Source organism: Amphibalanus amphitrite, unplaced genomic scaffold, assembly GCF_019059575.1.
Source record: "Amphibalanus amphitrite isolate SeventyFive unplaced genomic scaffold, NRLGWU_Aamphi_draft 001169F_arrow, whole genome shotgun sequence".
Lineage (NCBI taxonomy): Eukaryota > Metazoa > Arthropoda > Thecostraca > Balanomorpha > Balanidae > Amphibalanus > Amphibalanus amphitrite.
The window spans coordinates 9778-32258 of record NW_024882663.1 but is presented as its reverse complement, the minus strand read 5'-3'; the positions used below and the strand labels follow the sequence as shown (position 1 = coordinate 32258).

At 48.9% G+C, this 22481-nt stretch overlaps 1 protein-coding gene across 4 annotated transcripts; it reads right to left on the bottom strand.

Moving 5' to 3' along the window:
* Positions 1–1310: 1310 nt before the first annotated feature.
* On the bottom strand, positions 1311–21707 carry LOC122370807 (E3 ubiquitin-protein ligase RHF2A-like). Of its 4 annotated transcripts, none has more exons than XM_043346728.1 (7): positions 21676–21707; positions 11744–11861; positions 11281–11432; positions 10393–10486; positions 3360–3524; positions 2713–2962; positions 1311–2452 (listed from the first exon to the last, which is right to left on the bottom strand). In XM_043346728.1, the coding sequence occupies exons 1-7, from the start codon at positions 21699–21701 to the stop codon at positions 2142–2144; spliced, it is 1116 nt and encodes a 371-aa protein (XP_043202663.1). In that variant the 5' UTR covers positions 21702–21707; the 3' UTR covers positions 1311–2141. The 4 variants fall into 4 exon arrangements, with proteins under 4 accessions (XP_043202663.1, XP_043202666.1, XP_043202664.1 ...); XM_043346731.1 differs by having other exon boundaries at positions 21437–21694; XM_043346729.1 differs by having other exon boundaries at positions 21577–21688.
* Positions 21708–22481: the final 774 nt, after the last annotated feature.

Sequence of the window (22481 nt, the reverse complement as noted above, 5' to 3'; positions counted from 1 at the left end):
CCTTGGGCCTATCGATTGTAGCTTAGTTGATAGTTCGCCATATCACGCGATATTTACGTACATTTGCATCATCGAAGTGATTTATTTAAATGATTCTAATTAGTCAACAATAAAAATGTAGCGATTTGGCGACTTACTTAGTCGAAACGACCATTTGGCATTGGCTTCATATCGCGATAGCAATAAACCCTGTTACCATTCCATGATTTTATGAAATATGAGAGGGGACAGGTTTTGGCTTACATTCCTCCTGCCTCCACTCACTCGATCCTTTCACCTGCCAACACACAAGGAAGTGTTATACGAATATCCCTTCACAGCACTGCCTGACCCGCCTGCTCCATTAGTGCTCCGTCCGGCCGTCACCCCGCCCCCGCCCCCTCCCTACTGGCCGATACACCTGACTGATCGCTGCCCGCCGGTATATAATTCATCGCTCATCAATGGACCCGGTCGATGGGTGAGCGCCGTCCCGGTGCGTGGAGCCATCGGTCCGTCGTCCAGGCGTGCACACACTAACCTGATCCATCGGCAGCCCCCCCCCCACACACACACATACTAACCTGCGCCGGCGGTACATCGGCAGCCCCCCCCCACCACACACACACATACTAACCTGCGTCTGTGGTCCATCGCACATCGACCCGGTCTGGGCGACGTGTCATTGAGCCGGGACTCGCCGACGCGACGATCGAGTCCGATATGCAGGTGCTGGCAGTGTTGTAAAATTTCTTTTTTCAGATAATAATTTAGAGTGAAATATTCCGCTCTTTAGGGCGCGAGGGTTGGAAAGAGACGATCAGATAAGCTCTTAAAAGCCCTGAAATGGACGTTGACTCTTAACGAAACCCTGACCTATCAAGTCTCGTCTTTCGTCCGTGTCGGCATATTGATAGCGGAAGACGGCGAAACGTCTTCCGCTAGGAAGCATAAGTAACATTTTTGCTCTTATGATGACCTTTTACTAAAGAGAACTTACTTCGTACATACCAGCAGGCAGCACCATTGACATTATTTTAGTTGCTGTTATTTATGTATTCACCCTCTTACCTACCAGTACACTCATTAAAATAGTACTTTCTCTTTTTCCAGACCGCAGATTACACATCCGTCGGGACGAGCATTGCAGTTATAAAAATTACACGAATTCCTATACTTCTTCGACAAGTAAGCTTCATTACGGAGCGAGCAAAGTCTTTTCACTATAAAGTATAACGGAAAAATCTCAGTATGGGCGGCCCGGCCCGGCCCGGTCGGCAACGCTTTTGAGTGGCTACTGTATACTTCTTCACTAACTCAGCAACCGCTCATCACGCTTCTACCGATTTTATTTACTGAGGTTCACGTAGCGTTTATGCCACTTCTACGTTCATATTCCGACCATTTGGTGGGATACAACATACAGCCTTGGATACAACATATTACCTCGACCGATTCTGAACTCTCAATCATCACATAATTTCGTAACCTCGATGGTTATAGAATCTGCCAGTTGTAGCCAAAGTCTCGCTGAGAACAGACGCATTCTTAATTTATGCATCCCACTGATTTGAACCCAGCGTGCACCGGGCCACATTTGCTTATATCACAATCATAACATGGCACTGAAATACAATGAACACATGATCCATTCAGCATTCTCCAGCTGCAACCAATCTCCTTACAGAGACGTCATACATACTAACTTATAGATGAAATGGGCATCACCTAATGATTAATGAATTTGAAAGTAACATGTTATTTATGTTACATGTTATAGTTCAACAAGGAAACGCCTAACAGCTCAAAATATAAATATTACGATCGTAGTGATGCATTATGATTTATGACACTGGCCGTAGTACGCTTTCCTCACGGCAAACATAAATAATTTCGGTCACTGTGACGAATTACGAGTACCTATATATAGGCACTCACTAGTCTCAGAACTATAGTCCTACCGGACTAGCGGTAGGACTGTAGTCGTATCCTCATCGCCGTTATCCCATGAGAGGCTACCTGCTATGGTTGAGCTGTTGTCAACACAGACCTTCTTACAAAGGAAGTCTCGGCGACCAGTAGCCCAAACTCTAGCGCAAGAGTCTGTTGAACTTCTTTTCTAAGATTTTCATTCCTTCCTTAATGTTCACTGCGTTCACCGTTCAGTCAACTTTTTCATCATTCAGAGCCTCTTCAACATGACAAACAACATCAGCGTGCTGCTGCGGTTCTTCACTAGAGGCGCTAGTATCGCAGTCGGCAGGTGTCGCCTCGGTCGGTGGCTGGTCATGCTGTTGGTTCACGGGGACCGGGCTGGCGGCGGCAGCGGCCGGCTGATCCAGGACAGTCGTCTCGAAGCTCTCAGAGCTGTCCTGAGGGGTGTGGCTGGTGTCAGCTCTGCCCAGACGCTGGCAGCGGCGACGCATGGCCGTTTCAATGGGACCCGATGAGCATGGAAGAGCAATGACTTCATCTGAAAATGGGACATAGCGCTTAGTAATCACGAAACACCGAACGGCATACGGTCTTATGTCGTCTAACCGTAAATGATACATCCCAACCGACCGCGAGCTCTGACTACAAAAGTGGCTCAGGAAATGTGCTTTCTAGACACCGAACTCCACTTATCATACGCCCATCCTCCAAGCTTGTTTGTGGTGGTCCTCTCTTGACTTATCTCTACGCGCTTGACATATAAGTTATATCATGCAAACAACACTCAGTTCAACTCACAGGCGTTGGTCACCAGTGACCCGACTCCAACCGTGCCCGCCGCCGGGCCGGTGGGGGTGCTCAGAGACCGGGCCAGGGCCTCTCGGCCCCCTCCGCCACCGGGGGACTGGGTCGGTGCCGAGGCTCGGCGCGGCGGCTCCTGACGCCGTCCGGCCGCCAGCGCGGCCGACACCCGCCGACACCGGGCTGCTGTGGGTCCGTGGCCGTGCAGGCTCTCCACACAGGCTGGGCTGGGCATCACCAGAGACATCTGTTGGAGGGACGAGCAGTTAGTGGGGGCTGAGCTGGGGTACTGGGACCGGGGTTCAGCCGTAGGTGGCGCACAGTTTCAGGGCTTGTTGTGGCTAAGGTTCTCCTTCCTAGCTACCAAAAGCTTCGTAGAGCTTTCGGAGTGGCCCGTAAATATACTTCCACATTTAATTAATGAAAAGCTGCTGCAAACTCGAGGTGGTGCGGGCGCTACGTTATTTTCTTCGTTCACCTAACGTCACAGTGCACAGTGGCACTGGTGCCATCTATGTAATCCTACTGGTGGGCCTCTGGTGCCGTTCCATGCCCATTTGTCTGCATTTCGACTGCTGAACAATTAATTGGCTCCTGCCTTCCACACTGCCACCCCTGCAGTACCGCTCGATGTAGGTACTTACGCTCTGGAGGCTGGCGCGGCTGACGGTACGGGACCGGGTCCCCGGCACCGCCCCGGCCGGCTGGCTGCTGACGTACAGCACCGGCGAGAGAGGGGAGCCGCGCCTCTGCGCCACGGAGACGCCCTCCAGCTCCAGGTGGACGATACTCTCCTCACTGACCGAGCTCTGGAGGTCATAGAGGGGAGACAGTGTCAGAAGGGGTCATACGGGTCACGTACAGTGTCAGCAGGGGTCAGCGAGGGGGTCAGTTAGGGTCATAATGCCAGCAGGGGTCAGAGGATCATAAAATGCCAACAGGGGTCAGCATGGGTCACATCTGTCAGCAGAGGTCACACGGGTCATGCACTGTCAGCATGGGTCACGTACTGTCAGCAGGAGCCATACAGGTCATTTAAGGGTCACACAGGTCACTCACTGTCAGCTGAGGTCACATGGGCCACATACGGTCAGCGGATGACAGTGTGGCGGTTCGTGCGACGGTTGTCGAAATGATTATATTTTATCGTCTTCACGTGTTTCATCGAGCCCTTTCCTTGGCTCTCAGTTTCTTAGGCATCACCGTTCAAGTTATACACTATCACAGCTTTAACGATCTTCCAATTTAGCGGATTTCTGAATATTGCAAGCCCACTGAATTACCGGTACGCATTTCACTCGTAAATGGTATTCAATTAGGTATTTAAACTATGCATACCAGAATCGATTTGTGATGCGGCTGAACCATTGCTTTAGTTTTGTTTCTGTTTAAACTTCTACCCGTTCCTCTGCTCATACGCTTTACTTTCCTCTAAAGGTGTCAGCTGGGGCATTCCAGGACGATTCAACAGCTGCATAACACCCGACCCCTCAGATTTGCTTCTAAATTGCTGTACAGGGTTATTCTGTGCCCAGAAGCCGAACCTGAAATTGTCAGACCCGTAGAAGCAACAGTTTTTGAGTTATAGCATTGGGAAATTTTGGAAAGTTAAAAAACATCATTGTATTTTAGTAGCTACTAGCTATATCTATTCGAAAACTTTTATTAAACTATAACTAAGTTATACATATTTGAACTCGCCACATCACAAGCTTTCTGATGGTATGCAAAATTTTCAAAATTTTGAATCTTTAATTTTCCGAAAATTGTTCAAAAATTTATTTCAAATTTTTCGAAGTGTGGCCAGTTAAATAAAATTTATTTTTATAGCTTTTATTTATGCTTAGGGTATTGGGAAACTGTATTGTGAAAATTGGAGATAGGTATTTTTTTAAAATAAATATTTTATTTTATTTTTTTACTTTCTCCATGTAAATATACCATTTTGCTTTGATATGGTGCCGACGGTGCTATCTCGGGAACGGATGATCGTAGCGCGCCGGACGAGGCGGCAATGGAAAGATCTCAACGAGATGGATCTAGACATTGTCCGAATGTTGTTCTTAAAGGTCACGGGTCAGGTCAAGGTCAGGTCAATGACCAAAATTCCAGGTTCTCATTCCCCGGCTGCTCCTGAGCAGACTTGTGATCAGCTCAGTTGAGCCGGCTCAAAAATCAGCTCAGCTCATGAGCCGGCTCAACATTTTGCCAAATTGTTGAGCTGTGAGCTGAGCCGGCTCAGTAATGCATTGAGCTGAGCTGCTGTCTGAGCTGAGCTGAATGAGCTTGAGCTGAGCTGAGCTGAATGAGCTTGAGCTGAGCTGAGCTGAATGAGCTTGAGCTGAGCTGAGCTGAGCTGATTGAGCTGAACTGAGCTGAGCGAGCTGAGCTGAGCTGATTGAGCTGAGCGAGCTGAGCTGAGCTGATTGAGCTGAGCTGATTGAGCTGAGCTGAGCTGAGCTGAGCTGAGCTGAGCTGATTGAGCTGAGCTGAGCTGAGCTGAGCGAGCTCAACTCAGCTCAGCTCAGCTGTGCTCAGCTGTGCTCACTGGAGCCAGCTGATAAGACGGGCTCCTCTGCGGGTGAATTTTATGTGATATTTAGCCATGAACAGAACATGTTTCCATTGATGCTCGTCATGTGCCAGTCGTGAGTGCACTGCGGTGATTGTCGCGGGTGCACACTGTGATAACATGTGATAACACTGCCAAGAACAGTCCATTTCATGTAGTCTGAGTCCAAGTAGACGCACGACTCGCAGTCTCAAGGTCTTAATGAGCTTATCTATTTTGCCCATTGTGTAAGTTGCCTCGCTCCTTGTTAGAGGAGACTTACTTATGTGCCAAGAGTTGGTCTGTTTTTTAACTTTCCAGGCGGTGGTGGGGGGCATTTTTTGCCCCCCCCCCCTTTAGTTTTTTCGATATATCTCAAGAACCGCTGCACCGATCCGTCACCAAACTTTCGGTACCCTCCCGTGTACAGCTATTGCACATTGTGACTAAAATTTTTCCAAAGGCTATGATAGGTTGGACGCTAATGACGTCAGAGTGACGTCATTTCTGCCATTTTCGACCTCAAAAAAGGTTTCGCGAGAAGAGCTGTCAGGCCTACAGCTTTAGAGATACAGAAAAATATTCAGACATAAAAGGTGTAAAATTTGAAGGGCTACAAACCTGCAATCTCAGATTTTTGAAATTTTTGAATTTTGACCCCAAAAATAAAAAATAGATTATTTAATATAATAGCCGAAAAATCCAAAAAGTTTTTTTTTTTTAAATTTCGAAAAACCAGAAGATATGTGATAGTCCCTACGGCCTTCTATCTACATACTAAATTTGAGATCGATACCTCTTTTTTGGCCAAGTTATAGCGAAAAAAACTGTTCAAAATTGATGACGTCAAATTTTCAAACTCAATTTTTAGCAATTCTTGACCTCGTAGCGCAAAACAAAGACCACCATTAGACTCCCCGTGACAAGCTGCATCGAATCAATAGGGTAGACCGGGGCAAGTCGCCCCGCCGAGGTAAAACGCCTCACCGATGTTTCTCGGAACTGGCAGGGTTCTGGGGAAACATCATCTCTTCTATAAAACGTGCACTATATTATCATTATATGAGCAGACTGGAAAGAAATTGTGATGACTCTTTCGGGAGATATAGCCAAAAATGTGTTTTTTGAGTGATTTTTATGTTTTGTTGTCAGATTATGAATCATGGCGTTCTTTTATGGTCCACATTAGGTTAACGACTTTTATGTATTTTGAACAACTATTGTCTAACGCTTATCATGCCGGGTTGGTTCGTGTTAAATTATGTCTTACTGGAGTGCAAGGCGTTGTTCTCTGACCGAACTACGTGATGGGGTAAAACGCCCCAGTAGGTCGCGGGGCAAAAAGCCCCTGGGGCGTTTTACCTCTTGTGTTGTTGGGGCTACCCACTTTCTAATGTTCGGTAGCTGGCGAACAGTAAGTTTCTGTGCCTTTATGTGTATTTTTCTCAGCAACTGGATGGCAAAGGAAGTATTTTGTTAACATTTGCATTGCAATAATTTATTATTTGGTCTTATGAGGTAGGTGAAAAACCTGCTCATACAACAGTGTCATATGCTGAGCACCTGACAGGATGGAATGTGCTAACTTCAGTGCCGTGCCTCCAGAGGTCTAACGGACCTCTCACATAAGATTTAGCCAACTACCATGTTAAATCTTTAATCTAAGGTATGGGGCTACTTGCCCCAGGCCGTGGGGCGTTTTGCCCTGGGGTTGGGGCAAAATGCCCCATTTGCAGTTGCTTCACAAATCACTTCCTAGCTTGGAGTCCGATCATAAGTGAATCAATTTGAGGGGTGCAATTTAAAGTAAAATGTCCAAAGAACGCATTGAGCACAAATTTGGCCTTTCAGGTGATGTGGGACAAAATTTATGTAGCAAAATAAATTATCTGGGGCGTCTTGCCCCAGGCTACCCTACCCATTTTATGCAGAAATATCAACTTTAAATTTGACCTTTTTTGACCTGACCTTGACCTGACCTCCACCAGAAAGTGACCTAAACCGTACCTGATGGTCTTATAACCAACACCATTGAGTTGGAAATGAAAAACTGGCCATAAAACATGCATCGCACAACCTTGTTAAGTTGGGTTCATGTGGTGACCCTTGGTGATCTCTGGTGACCTGACCTGTGACCTGACCTGGTATGACCAGTGACCTCTTATAGCAACATATGTACTAAACTGACGCCCTATCGCTGATTTTCGACAAAATGCGTTTAAGTACTCGGTGTTATAGCGCTTTCCCTAGAAGCCCCGTGAGCGGTGAAACATTTTATCTTTGACCTGACCTGTGACGTCATCGGTGACCCCGAGGTCAATGAAATTTGGTTTCCTTCAACAAATTTGACAGGGCTATCGAACGCCGTTTGAATTTTCCGGATCTGTCCAGTAGTTTCGGAGATACGGGGGGGGGGGCAAAAAAATGCCCCCCCCCCCCACCGCGCGGAATGTGGCCGGGAGGCCCACCGCCTGCCGATGTCTGATTTAAAAAGAACGACTGAACGATCTGAGCGTGAATTGAACTGAGCGGAAACTGAGCTGAGCTGAATTGAGCGGAAACTGAGCTGAGCTGAATTGAGCGGAAACTGAGCTGAACTGAACGGGAACTGAGTTGAGCTGAGCGGAAACTGAGCTGAGCTGAGCTGAGCTGAGCGGAAACTGAGCTGAGCTGAGCGGAAACTGAGCTGAGCTGAGCGGAAACTGAGCTGAGCGGAAACTGAACTGAGCTGAGCGGAAACTGAGCTGAGCTGAGCTGAGCGTGAGCGGAGCGCAGCGGGTTTGAGCGGAACGTGAGCTGAGCTGAGCCGCGGTAAACTGAGCGGGAGCTGAGCGGGAGCGGATAAGACGGAGTTGATCTGAGCGAGCTCACTTTTTTCTTGAGCTGTCACAAGTCTGCTCCCGAGGCACTTTCATAATGATGAAGCGATGTGAAAATCGCACAGCATGCGTCCAACATATTTATAAAGGCGGTGAATCAGTAAATATGCAATCACAAGGTGAGGTCAAGGTCAAAATCAGGTCACCAAAGGTCATGATGAATAAATAAACAGGGATTAGGGACATGCGACACATGTTTTATGGGTTATTTTCCGATTCCAAGTCAATGGTGATGTACATTTGACCATTCGGGACCAAATCAGGTCAGATTAGGCCAATGCCAAGGTCAATGTGTAAAGTTGCTGTTTCTATGTCGACATTAAAATACCTACCTAATAAAATTGTATGATATATGGCTATACTAGAGTAATGAGTGAAATGAAATGAATAATTTTTACATTTGTCTCCGTTTCCAAATTTCCATTTGGCCCATCCCGAAACCTATCGCTATATCATCTGCGCCTGTGACAGACCAGTCACTGCGAGCTCGGCTCGCTCGAATGAGCCTTGGCGCGGTGACAGACGACGCGCCGGTCCATGCGGAGTAGGGCATTTAAGGAGTGTAAAGAAAGTGTTGTGGAGGGAGAGGCCGTTGTCGTTGGGGACTTCAGTGAGAACTACACGTTCGTCATACAGGATGAGGTGCAGAGTCATCACTGGGACGCGCCACAGTGCACCGTTCACCCGTTCGTGGTGTACTGGAGGGAGAGTGGAGAGGAACAGCACCAGAGCTTCTGCATTATCTCAGATAATATAAAGCACAACACGACCGCTGTCCATGCTTTCCAAAAGGCTCCGATTCCACGACTGAATGAAAAATTCCGTCTTTGACTAAAATCAGATACTTTTCAGACGGCTCAGCAGCACAGTTCAAAAACCGCTTCAACTTTTCAAATATCTGCGCTAACAAAAGTGATTTTGGGGCTTGGGCTAGACTGCGACTGGCAATTTTTTTTGCCACCTCGCACGGGAAAGGCGCATGTGACGGCGTGGGAGGCACCGTGAAGAGAGCGACCGCTCTCGAGAGTCTACGCAGGCCCACAAGGGAGCAAATCACAAACGCGACCGAAATGTTTGAGTTTTTAAGTGACAAATTCGAGACTACAGTGAACTTTGTATTCGTGTCGATGTGTCGAAGCTTGTGATGTGGCGAGTTCAAATATGTATAATTTTTATAGTTTAAAAAAGTTTTCGTTTAGATTCATATAGCTACTAAAATACAATGATGTTTTTTAACTTTCAAAATTTCCCAATGTTATAACTCAAAAACCGTTGCTCCTACAGGTCTAAAAATCTCAGATTCGGCTTCCGGGCACAGAATAACCCTATATAGCAATTTTGAAGAAAATCTGAGGGGGTCGGGTGTTAATTTGCACCCATGAGCTGTTGAATCGTCCTGGAATGCCCCAGCTGGCTACACAGCAACCAAACAGCACTTAGCAAACAATGCCTCGTGCTACCTACCCTTTCCCTCCCATGACTCGCTATCACCAGCGTCATCAGATGAGCACACTCAGTCAGCTGACTGTGGTCACATGGCCGGTAAGCACGTGAGCCCTCGGGCCCGAACCGGTCTATTCAAATGAGACTCTCTACGGCGCCGTCGGCAACTGGCACGGTATCGCTCACCCATGTCGTCTTGTTCACGGGCTGGTCATAGCACCACCCTCTCCGCCTGGTTACAGAGAATCCCGTCTCCCTATCGGCACCCAGTACCAGTCATCCCGCTTCCCATGCTAAAAAGTAACGGACCTGCCGGAGGAACCAGGACCACCCCCACTGTCAATGCTAACCAGTAACGGGCCGCCGCTTGTAACAGCCCCTCTCCCATGCTAACAAGAAACCACGTCTGTCGCCGTGGGCCTGACAGTGCCTCTAACTGCACGCGCTGCCCATATCGGTCCATATACCCTTATACAAGCTACAGCATCGGTTGGAGACAGGGGTGCCCGTATTGACGGGTCATGGGACAAAACTCATGGGGGTAGCTGTGTCGTCAGCATCAGGAGGGGTCACATGATGCCTGCATGTGACTCGGGGATGTGCAGCCGGTCACATGATGCTCCGCGCGTGTTAGGGTCATTTACATGGGTCGGTTTCACAATGGCTGTGGCTGGGACAGGGAGGAGCATGTGACTTAGCTTTGATTCGCAGTGGAATCAGTTGGAGGAAGAGCCCATGCTAAAAGATTATTTCAAATACACTGTATAAGTGACCGAGCGAGTCCCATTGACACACCGCACTTACCAGCCCGAAGTACTTCAGTATATCCATTTTGCACATTGGGCATGTTCTGTTCTTCAGCAGCCAAGGATCCACGCATTGCTTGTGGAATTCGTGACTGAAAACAAACAAAGTAGGTTAACAAGGCTGAGCTTTTCATTACGAACATTGCACAAGTTTAAGTGATGAATGAGCACCTGAAACTTCAACAAGGACCTCCAGCTTTGTCCTTTGGGACTAAAGTCGAACTTCTTTTCCAGACGGGTCCAAGAAGTTGGATGTTCAGGATCACTTCAGGTGTGCAAGAACAACGTTTTTTTCTTGCAAAATGAGAGAGGGAACATAACGCCCCCCCCCCCCCCCCACATAGCATTATTAGACCTAAACACAAATATTTTCTTTGAGTATTTTATTCCTTGCCTCAAGCCCAAGCATATTCTGGTAACGAATAGCGATCCACACAAAGGCATCGTCGTTCTCAGAGCTGGCTGACGCCGTTGAAGCCCCGCCGACGTTGACCTTTCGTTGCACTAACGAGATACACTCGGCCATTGGCCAGGTTCGTCCTACGGGAAACCAGCTGGATCAGCGATCCGTGGTGGGACGGTGGTTGGCGTCTTATATAATTTCTACGGAGAGCTGAAGAGACTCGTAGATTCCCGAGATTTCCATTGTCCGGTGGGCAGCGGGAAACGTCTCTTTTACGGTCGGGTCTCGTACCTACTCGGGAGGGCGCTAATTGTGGTCTTGCCTGCATGAAGGGAAGAGCGCAGCCATGGTCGGTGTCTAACGAAACGAGCACCGTAGAGCGCTCAGGGTCAGGGTGTTAGCTGCATTAGCTGGTCGGGGTCTGACCTGCCCGGGAGGGCGGCAGCTGATCGGGGTCCAACTCGGCAGTGTTCGGGATCTTACCTGCACGGAAGCGCCCGCAGGTGGTCGGAGACGCGGTACGGCTCCAGACAGACGGCACAGCACTCTCCCTCCGCCAGCTGGGCGTCGTCGGCCTTCAGTATCCGCACCGGGATGCGGCACACGGCCTTCTTGGCGGCGCACACCAGTCGCTTCTGTAACACGGCAGACGGCGGGCGCAGGTCAAAGCGATGGGACAGCGTGGGCCGTGGGACAGGATACGTTATGCTGAAGTAAAGGATCGTTCGTTTTACGACGTCCATGGTGAAGAAAAGGTCAGATAAGCTATGGAATACACGAACAGCAGAAGGTCGTACCATCAGGCGCTCAATTGCTTTAATTTATTGAGCCCTATTCCCGTCCCTCGACTTCGATCCCAAACTCACTTAACGTCAATCTCACCGTGAGCTGTTTCTAACTCACCGTGAGCTGTTTCTAAATCACCGTGAGCTGATCCTAAACTCACCGTGAGTTGATCTCGGGCGTGGATGTAGCGGAATCGCTGCACGTAGTAGAAAAGCAGCCAGGCGAGCGAGATGACCATCAGCAGGATGAACGACACGGAGACAAACAGCACCGACGTCCTGCGACGTCAGAGGGAGGGGAGAGGGGTGATATAAGTGTCTTGCGACGTGAGGGAAGGGGAAAAGATGATGCAGTTGTTCTCCGGGGACATCGAACTTCAACACGGAGGTTTGCTATATTTGAACGGAAGGCTGTTTTTTCGATGAAAATAAGGCGAGAAATTGAGTTGAAATAATTAAACGCTTATATTTTTCCTACCATTTCAAAGCTGCAAAGAATGTTCTCGGGGGCATCGAATAAACAAATTGATACATACGAGTATAACAATGTCTCGTGTAAACTTTTACCGTTGTCACCATAATAGCGGCCGAGTCAAACCATCTCAAAATTTCACTACCGCCCACGCGAACTATACCGGACTCGCCAGACGAGTTAAGTTATGCGGTTGCACAGACGTTCTCAGTGCACTGGGTGATCCCGCAGACCCGGTGACTCGCAACAGTGGCTGTTTGATGAACAGACATGTGCCACAACCACGTGTTAGCAGTCAAGATGACAGACTAGTTCCTAAGAGAGGGTTAATCGTTATACTCAACGTGTCATGAGGTGGCTCTTGATAATCAATAACATTTGAGGTGGGCCACTACCATGCATTACCTTTTGGGGACGAGGGTAAGCTATTTCTGCTCTATTCTTCTGCACCTTATGTTCATGTGTATACTTATTTTTGCATCACCCGGACCACAGACTTCTCTATACATGGACTGTGCACTGATCTGGCCGAAGTAGCATAAGGGGCCCAAAAGTGAACCTAGTTTTAACTTATTAAGAACCCTGCAAACCTGGCAAAATTTAACATGGATATTGTTTGAAGTTTTATCTGTCTAGTAAGTAAAAAAATGTTTTGATTTTGATATAAACAAAAAAAAAATCGTTAAAAACAATAACAGTTTTCATGAAAATAGTAGTGGTAAATGATATCTGAGAATATCGGAGGTATCTCCCGCAAATAAGCACCAATGAGTTGCACGCAAATTCTTTATTTTCTGGTTTGTTTGTTTGTTGATTGGGGCTTTAGGGCGCGCCGACTGCTAAGGTCATTTTGCGCCCATTCTTTATTTTCTGGAAATCCTGCCACAATCGGCCTTGGCCACAATCAAGGCAAGGCCCTAAAATTAAGCAAGGCTTCGCCACATTTAGGATATTTAGCCTATGATTTTAGTTGTCTATTTTCCATCTTTTCTATTTTCCTTTGAAAGGGTTTTTGATGACACGGAAGTGTACGGTAGGTACGTAATTGTTATTCTGGATATAGAATCACACGGCATCGGAGAGGAAGTGACAAGAGAAAGGGAAAGGTATCGGTATTTAGCTTTCCACGCGAATGTGCATTGCGAAAGAAGTGGCTGGAAGCAATCAGACGAGGTGTAAAAGAATCATATCCTAAAAGTGGTGGGGTTTGTGAGCTCCACTTTTCCAGTGATGACTTTTGTGTCACTGCCACGACAAGAAGAACCGACCGTCAGCGACGGCGCCTCAAGCCAACCGCAGTTCCAACAGTGCTCCCACCCCGGGACAAGTAAGTTGATATGTTTATACCTCATCAAAGCAATATGGGCATTAGTAAGGTATTAAGGACATCTTAGGTGTTGAGGATGGTCTTTACATTTTGACACCTGTGAAAATTTGGGAACTCTACCTCAAATGACCTTTGATCTGTTACGTCATTAATGTGATCATGTCAGACGTTAACCCGCGCCGGGCCGGTGCCCCATCAGCGGGCCGGGGGGGGGGGGGGGCGTCGTAGAGACAAGCGGTAGGCGGCGTTCGAAAGAACGGTAAAAAAAACAGTAAGAAAGTACTTCGGTCATTTTTCGGTCAGGTCAAAAACTGGGTCACCAACCAGAGGTTACCGAAGAAAAATGTTCGTTTTTACTTCTGATGGTTTTCTTGAATAACTTTTGATCCAGACAACTCTGACGGCCCGGAGTTGGAGTCGGTTTCAGCACATTTTAATCTTTTCCTTTTCTGACCCGACCCGACCTTACAAGCTGACCTTACATGACCTCCGTAGGCCGAACTGTTAACCTGCATGCATACATAGCGGTTAAAAAGGGTCGCACATGCTGCTGAATTGTTCTTTTTGTGTATATAACTGTATATAACTTCTTTTTGTGTAGATAAGTTCCGAGCTACATTTATCAATTTATAGCATTTATCCGGCAATGTCCAAATTACCCATGTATGCTAATTTGTTTCCCATATATTTTGCAACCGTTGCTAAATGCAGTTGTTAAGTGAAATATTTCTCTCCTTTTGCAGGAATGAGAGCGGACAGGAGACTCCACGACCCACTATACGCGCGACTCCAACAGCACGAAGGCTGCTGCAAAGAGAACTGTGGGAGGAACAAGCCGCATCCATGTTTCGTTCCGAGAACGTGGCATCTCTTACCGACATGGTGAGAAAGCTCTCTACGGTGGACCTGCCGACTGGGTACCGGCTCGTACAGATGCATGTTCCTGAACTTCAGGAGGACATTGTGACGATCAGAATGGAGGCATTTGACACAGATCAAGGTATTCCAGTCATCGTACGAAACCTGACGATCTACAGTGATCTTCGTTTCCGTTTGTACGCAGCCGGGAGCGAGTTGCCTACTCTCAGGGCAGCTGATCTGACAAGCGTTCCCGGGAGCTTCGAAACGACGACTGAGGTCCTGAACGTGCTGGCGTTCCTCAAGGCACAGTCTTTGAAAGATGGCAACGTGATGACTGCACTGCATTTTCTGCAGAAAATCAGCACGGACGATGCAGCTGGATCATGCGGTACTTTTGGGGAGTTCGCCGCTGAACAGCTGCAACTCCGACTCAGTCCAGCAAAAAGGAGGAGGTACAGCACGACACTCATGTCCACTGCAGTGGTGTGGAGCCGAACGAGTCCCCGACTGTATGAAGACATGCGCAGGTCGGGTCTTCTGGTCCTGCCACACAGAGTCACTCTCCGGAGACTTACGTCAGCACTAAGCGTGCAAGAGGGACTGGAGATCGGGACCATCAAGTATTTGGAGATGCGGGTCGCCAAGTTGTCTCCAAGAGAACGGCTGGTAAATCTGGCCATGGACGAGGTTTACTGTGCCACAGCACTCGATCTGGCGGGAGGAAGACTGCATGGGGAGAGCAGCGGAGAAGCAACAGCTGTCGCCAGTAGGTACCTTGTTCTGCACCCACATTTCGTCGGTTGCCGGGAACTACGAGGACTTGGTAACCATGTCGCCAGTCACCCACGTCACAACCCAAGAAATGAAGAGAATCTTCTTCCAAGTCCTGCGATGTCTCACCCATCTTGGGTACCGTGTAGTGTCCGTTACAACTGACGGACACAGAACAAACCAAGCCTTCCATCGAGCGCTTGGAGAAGATGGGAGGCATCAGGAGTATATCCTGAATCTCTGGAGTCCACACAGTGATGACAGGATATACACCATGTACGACTCAGTCCACTTGTTCAAAAACATGTACTTCAACCTCCTGAACAAAAAACAACTGCACTGTCCGCCACTCGATGCAGGTGGGCCTCCTCTGGATGTTCACCTCAGCCACCTGGAAAAGGTACACTCCATCGAGTACAGCTCTGATGTCAAGATGGCATACCGACTCACGGATAAGGTGCTCCATCCAACAAGCATAGAGCGCGTGAGCGTGCAGCTCGCCGTAGCAGCCACTCACGAGACAACCATCGCTGCGCTCCACTACTATGGGCAACATGCAGAGTACGGCTCCTTAAACGGTACAGCAGAGTTCCTGCACCAAGTTCGGAGGTGGTTCGACATCGTCAATGTGAAGTCCCCTGGGAAGCATGTTCGTCGCAACGACTCGACTCTGCAGCCTATTTCCACTGGAGATGAAGAAGGGCTGGCATACATCGAGAAGTTCGGAAAGATGATGCTGCGCTGGGAAGCCCAGGGAAACAAGAAGACGCAAATGTCGCTCGACACGATACGTGGAGTGGCAGCAACCTGTCGAGGGCTGGTCGGGCTGGCCAAGTATCTGCTCAGACAGTGTGATCTCGAGTATGTCCTGCTTGGCAAGATTCAATCCGACCGGCTAGAAGGTCACTTCGGCCATCTCCGGAAACTGGCCGGAGGCAACTCCTGGGCGAGCTCTCGTCAATTTTTTGAAGGAGAGGCTATCGTCCGCGTAAAAAGCCTAATTTGGCTCTCAGGCTATGGTCTGAGCACAGTGACGGCTGGCATGCACCCTGTCTCTCAGCAGCGCCTGGAAAACGACCAGCGAGCCGTCACTGAGATCACCGAGTATGCCGCTGCTGCCTCTTCTGATGACCCAGCCCAAGACGTCCCAGAAGGGACACAGCAGGCTCTGCACCACATAGCAGGCTATTTAGCCCACTCAGTCAAGAAGATTCACAGATGTGATGAGTGTCGCGCGCTACTCTCTGACGGGCTAAGGGCGCAACTGGTAACCGTGGTGGCAGAGAATGCTGAAGAAAAGCTGATGGCTGCTAGCTTCACCGACCTCCTCAACCGTGGAAAGCTCCTGCAACCGAGTGAACTGTGCCTGCGAGTCGTCATGGAGGTCTGCCAGCTCTACAGACTTCTGGTGAATTCACAGTCAGAGACTCGCACCATCCTCTTTGGCAGTTCAAGTCCCAAGAATGTGTTCAGATCTGTGGTTCAGAACATGCTCGGTGATGACGAAGAACTGAAGGAAGTGGCTTGTGGAAGGGGGCACAAGTTTACCAGCAATATCCTCGCCACCATGGCCGGAGCGCTGTTTAACGTGTTCGTGTCTAACCACGTGAAGGATGTGAACAGCCAAGTGCATAGCAAGAAACGAAAGGGGCCGCCGACGCGCACCAGTGGGCGCGGTGTGGACTCGGACAAGATCCACAAACTAACGAGCTTGAGCTGAGTTCATGCCTGTTCAAGAACATGTAGCATGCACCCTGTCTCTCATCAACGCCTGGAAAACGACCAGCGAGCCGTCACAGAGATCACAGAGCATGCTGTTGCTGCCTCTTCTGACGAGCCGGCCCAAGACGTCCCAGGAGAATCGGCCCAAGGGCTGGGATAGTGGACCAAATCGGTGTTTGTGCCCATGCTGGCCGTTGGGAATCGTTACGAATACATACGTGTGGGAACCAAAACTGTCTTTGTTGAACCTGATCGATGGTGAAAAGTAGTCCACTTGTAGCTGGGAGTATAACTTTCTGTTTTATGACAGTACCTATACCATTGAACACACAACTCAAAATGCACAGAAACACTTGCATGCCTCTGATCTTCGCTTGATATTTAAGTCCACAGCCTGGAATTTTGACTCAAGATTGGCAATTCTGGCGGGAAAACATAGCGGAAAATGTTTTGTTTTCCATTTAAGCGAAGGTTCCAGAACGTTAAAATGAATAATTCAAAGAAAAATGGCCATGCTCCCTGGCAAATGCTTCAAACGTATTGCCACAATTTTGGGCCCCTTATGCTACTTCGGCCAGATCAGTGCACAGTCCATGTATAGAGAAGTCTGTGCCCGGACATAAAAAACATGCGAACGCAGTGGCGGCGGAAGGTAATTTTGGATGGGGGTGCAAAGTTTTCTCAAGGGGCCCCTCTGGAAGTTTTGGGCCCCCTTCAGTTTTTTTAGTGATTATTATTGACTTATGAAAAACGAAGATTTTGGAAAACTATCCCCATACACAAAAGTTCTGTAAAAGGTTTGAAATTGCAGTGTACCTACCTGTCTCAAAGAATGAAAGCATAAAGAAGCAACTGCAGCTAGTTTTGTATCGGCTAATCTTTTACAGGGTGGACCAAAAAGGATGGAAACATTTTGAACTCGCATAAAGTATGTGTTATTGCATGCAGGTGACTGAAAATGATACCAAACGAGAGAACATTTCGTGGAAATTCATAATGACATCTCTCTCATCTGCTTTCTCTCGTTTTCCTTCTCTCACAGCCATGGGTGGAGAACCTGCCCCGGCCACCCCGGCCGTGGCCGGGGTAACTTTCAGCCTACCCCGGCGCGGCCGGGGTAACTTTTCTACTCTTGTAAATCCTAAAAGCTGTCTCCATACGAGAAAAGAAAACTCACGCTCTTCGAATGTTGACTTCCATGGGCGTAATATTGCAAATCAGGTAGGTATTTACCATTTACTTAACTTGCCATAATCTCCAACCCTAAGACCCGCGTGTGGTCGCCAATGCCAAGATTGCTCTCAAATCCTGTTCAGTTTCGAAATTTTGGCGCGCCTTCGGCGCACTTTTTCAAAACTACTGCTTGACCTCATTGCCTCCAACTGACCTGCCACCAACCGCAACCACACCCGTTTATGAGCGTACCCGTCAGGGTGCTCATAAACACCGAGCGGCCATCATGCTTCGAACTCGGACTGTTGTAACCGGGCCGCGTGCTCTCGCCACGCGGAATCCAACGCTCTAGCAACTGAGCTACGAGACCGGGACCGGTCGATATTCCTGGATCGACTCCCTGTTTGTATTATAAGAGCCGCCCAACATTGAAAAAGGCTACGCCCGTGGATGTCAGTGACCTATTTTAGTGCTTTGCTTGGTTCGATCTGTCAATTTCTCTGTAAAGCTTCTACTATGGTGAGTTGTCTTTTTGTAGCTATTTTGAGACACAATAAAAAGCTGAAAACGCAACATTTAGGTACTCAAAATGGCATATGGTTTGGTTTGGGTTCGGTGTGAAATTGGAAGTTTAAGTAAAAAGAAATAATAATTTAAAAGGAAATTGCCTTTTCGATCATTCCAAAAATGTTATGAATAATACGGTGTCGGATACAACGCTCATCCTTGAGCAAACACAGCACCCTATTCCATGCGTCAGAATAGGGGTTTGATGATGACCGTTGAGAACAACGTGAGTATATCGTCTTCCCGCGACTATCGGTCGCCGGCCGGGGTAACTTTTTCAAACATTCTCCACCCATGCTCACAGCAAATGTTCGAAGAGGCCATCTTTGCGAGACAGGCAAAGAGCGGCCCGCCTGCCGGCTGACGCGATAGCCCGATGACACATGTCCTCTGGTATGACTCGCACAGCCTTGGTGGTCACTCTCTTCAGATAACAGAGGCCTACATAACCTTCCTTGTAGACCTGACCCTTGAGATGACTCCACAGGAAAGGAATCCATAGGTCAGATGAAAAGACAGACAGGCCAGTTCCACTTCGGCTCGAGGATGGGAGCGACAACACCGTGGCTGACGACCAAAAGCGCTACCAAGCGACGCTAAAGAAGTTGTTGAAGTGAGCCCAAACGAAGTATGGCAGTCTCATGGACCTCATGTGATTCCAGCCAGACGGTGCGCTTCCTCACATCGCGAAACAACGCTCAAGTGGAGCGAGAACCACTTTGGTGACCGGCTGATATCCCGCAGTGCCTGTCGGAACTGGCCTGTCTGATCACCTGACCTGACCCCGATGGATTTTTTCCTGTGGGGTCATCTCAAGGCCAGGTTTACAAGGAAGGTTCTAAAGGCATCTGTTACCTGAAGAGAGTGATCACCAAGGCTGTACGAGCCAAACAAGCGGACATGTGTCATCGGGCTATCGCGTCAGCAGCCAGGCGGGCCGCTCTTTGCCTGTCTCGCAAAAGTGGCCTCTTCGAACATTTGCTGTGGGAGACTGAAAACGAGAGAAAGCAGATGAGAGAGATGTCATTATGAATTTCCACGAAATGTACTCTCGTTTGGTATCATTTTCAGTCACCTGCATGCAATAACACATTTTATGCGAGTTCAAAATGTTTCCATCCTTTTTGGTCCACCCTGTAGTCTAGCCACCACCCGCAGCGTCTCAAACCACTTTTCTGGATCCGCAGTGGACCATTGAGGGCCCTACGAGACCGTTCCAAGAAGACCGTGTTTAGAAGCCCCTTGGAAACCGACCACATAGAGACTCCTCCAGAGATCTACATACATGACTCCAGTGGCGGCGGAATAGGGGGTGCAGGGGGTGCAGCTGCACCCCCATCGAAAAACATGGGGGTGCAAACATATCTTTTTGCACCCCCAAAATTCGTACAAGGGGCCCGTCGCACCATCCAATACATTTTCTCCTGAAAACCAGTGATCGAGAAACGAACATTGATGTGGAATCATCCGGGATGTCCAATTAGGTCAGGGGCGCCCCATGCTAGTCTTTGGGGCCCCCACACCGACTAGAAGTGTTCCGAGCCGCGTTTGGTGCTCCATGCGGCATCTGAGGGCCCCCACGACAGCCTCAGAGAGCCCTTTTATGACGATCTCTGAGGGGCGAGGGCTCCCACGACGACCCCTGTCCCCTGGGCCCTACAACGGCCACTAAGGGCCCTCATGGCGACCGCTGAGGGTCTCACAGAGACTCTAGGGCCCCAAGGAGACTCCAGAGGCCACGCTGGCTTCTGAGGGCCCTATGAAGGCCTCTGAGGGCCCTATGACGGCACGGCCTCTGAAGGCCCTTACGATCTCTGAGGGCTCTCACGACGACCTCTGTCCCCTGGGGCCCTATAACGACCACTAAGGGCCCTCATGACGACCGCTGAGGGTCCCACAGGACTCTAGGGGCCCTGCTGGCCTCTGAGGGCTCTCGTGACGGCCCTAGACCCAACTTAAGTCTGAGGGCCCATTTGGCTTCAGACGGCCTAGCGACGGCCTCTGAGGGCCCCAACACAACCAGGCTGCAGGGGCTATGCTGGCATCGGAGGGCCCTGCAACGGTCTTTTGAGGGCCCTAACGATGGCCTCTAGTGGTCTTACCAAGGCCTCTGAGAGCCCTGCAAATGTATCTGGGGGCCCATGAAGACCCTCACTATGGCCAAGGACCCTCATGACGACCTCTGATGATTCTCTCGAAGGCTTTTAAGGGCCCTCACAACAAATTCTGAGGACCCAAGGACTGGTCCCTGACGGGCTGAGGGCCCTGACGACGACCTCTCTGGGCCCTCACAATGGTCTCTAAGACCCAACGCAAGCTCCAAAGGCCCACGCTGGCGTCTGAGGGTCCCACGACGGCCTCTGAGGGCCTCGACGCAGGCAGGCTCCAGGGGCCATGCTGACCTCTGAGGGCCCTCTTGACGGCTTCTAGGGCCTAACGAAGGCTTCAAGGGCCAGCGCTGGCCTCTGAAGAACCCTACGACGGCCTCGGAGGGTCTCACCTCAACGCAGGCAGGTGCCAGGAGACATGCTGGCCTCTGAGGGTCCCCGCAGAAGTTCAGATTCAGAGGATCCAACGACCTTTGTGGACCTTACGAAATACGAAGGTCTCCGAGAGCTCACGCAGGCTCCTGGAATTCCACACTGATTCTCAGGCCCCATGTCGGCTTATTGCGGCACTATATCTGCTCTTGGTGCCCCGTCGCTGGCCTCTGAGAGTCTCAATGTTGGAACTTAAAGGGCCATGGGCCCTACACCGGCTTTTATGGCCCCTACATCAACTCTTGGGACTCATGACCCATGAAATGTGGGACTAAGTGGATTGGGGTTGCTAGGCAACGGTGTTGTTGTTTGAGATTCCGATATTTATATTACTTTTTCAGGTAATTAAACTGTAAGCATGACAGTAACCTGATAAAAGAACGTCGGAAAAGTGCAATATCAGTTGATTATGTGTCTCAACCTTCAGATTTACGGCGAGAGGCTGTAAGTGAGATTTCACTTTTTGGAGACGAACTTGGCGCATTCAACTGACAAATGAAGTTAAAACTTGTTTAAAACAATTAAATAATTGAAAGTTTTGCTGGAAATATCACAAGAAACCTATTCTGGAACTGATTCTTCATATGTGCTATCGCTCTGCATGCTGCATGATCTGATCTGAATCCTGTTGGTGGCTACAAGTTGGCTGCCACGGGCCACCTTCGCCATCTCCAGTCATCTATCATCCTTCCTTCCAAGGCTATATAAACCAGGTAGAACGCTCCGGGAAAAAAGTTGGAAACAATAAATTAGTTGCGGCATTCCCTGATGACGCGAATGTGGGTCAGCGGCCGGCGGCCGGCGGCCGCTAACACTGTATGAGGATGCATGCACGGAACTTTTGCTTGTTGGAGATTGCGCTAGGCAGATAAATGTTAATGTTAGGATATGTTTCGAAAGTAAATTGAACGACGCTTCGAACGCCGTCAATGAATTTGCGATACGACAACTATTTGTTTAGTTAAAGCCGGCGAACTTTTACCTTCCGACCGCGCGGGGAGGCGATACGGCGCCACACTGACGGTTTTTACGATAACTCAAAATTCTTTTGAGCTAAAGAGCTGAAATTTGACATGTACAATCTTTTGATCAAGCTGGATCTTCTGGTATAAGTCGCATATTTAAGGTACGTCAGGTTGTTGACCTATGTTATCGCTCGTGAGCCTCTACACAGTCCAAAAACAACGCAATTTCTGGACACTCAGTGCCAAGAAATCCTTCACAGAAAGATGACACTTGGCAGAAAGAAGAGCTGTCGGTTTCTTACCGTTCGTATGTGTCGTGTTTTCACAAGAGTTTAGTAAGGTCAGGTCCCTCACGTGACCTCCCCTCATAACTCAATAGGTTTACTATCATAGAAGCGTTTATCAATCGCCGGAAATCTAAGCCAATCCCACTGGACACTGGATCTATACCCACATGGGGCCCTCCTGACTGGTCAGTCCCTCTGAAATCCACAATAACAT

Bases quoted from the DNA above. Each gene is read 5' to 3' on its own strand.
- LOC122370807 (XM_043346728.1), bottom strand. From the start codon at position 21,701: ATGATAGATGACTGGAGATGGCGAAG. The intron at 11,862-21,675 runs GTGGCCCGTGGC...CTGACGTCGCAG, and splicing joins GATGACTGGAGATGGCGAAG to GACGTCGGTGCTGTTTGTCT. The intron at 2,963-3,359 runs GTAAGTACCTAC...TCCCTCCAACAG, and splicing joins GCCGCGCCAGCCTCCAGAGC to ATGTCTCTGGTGATGCCCAG.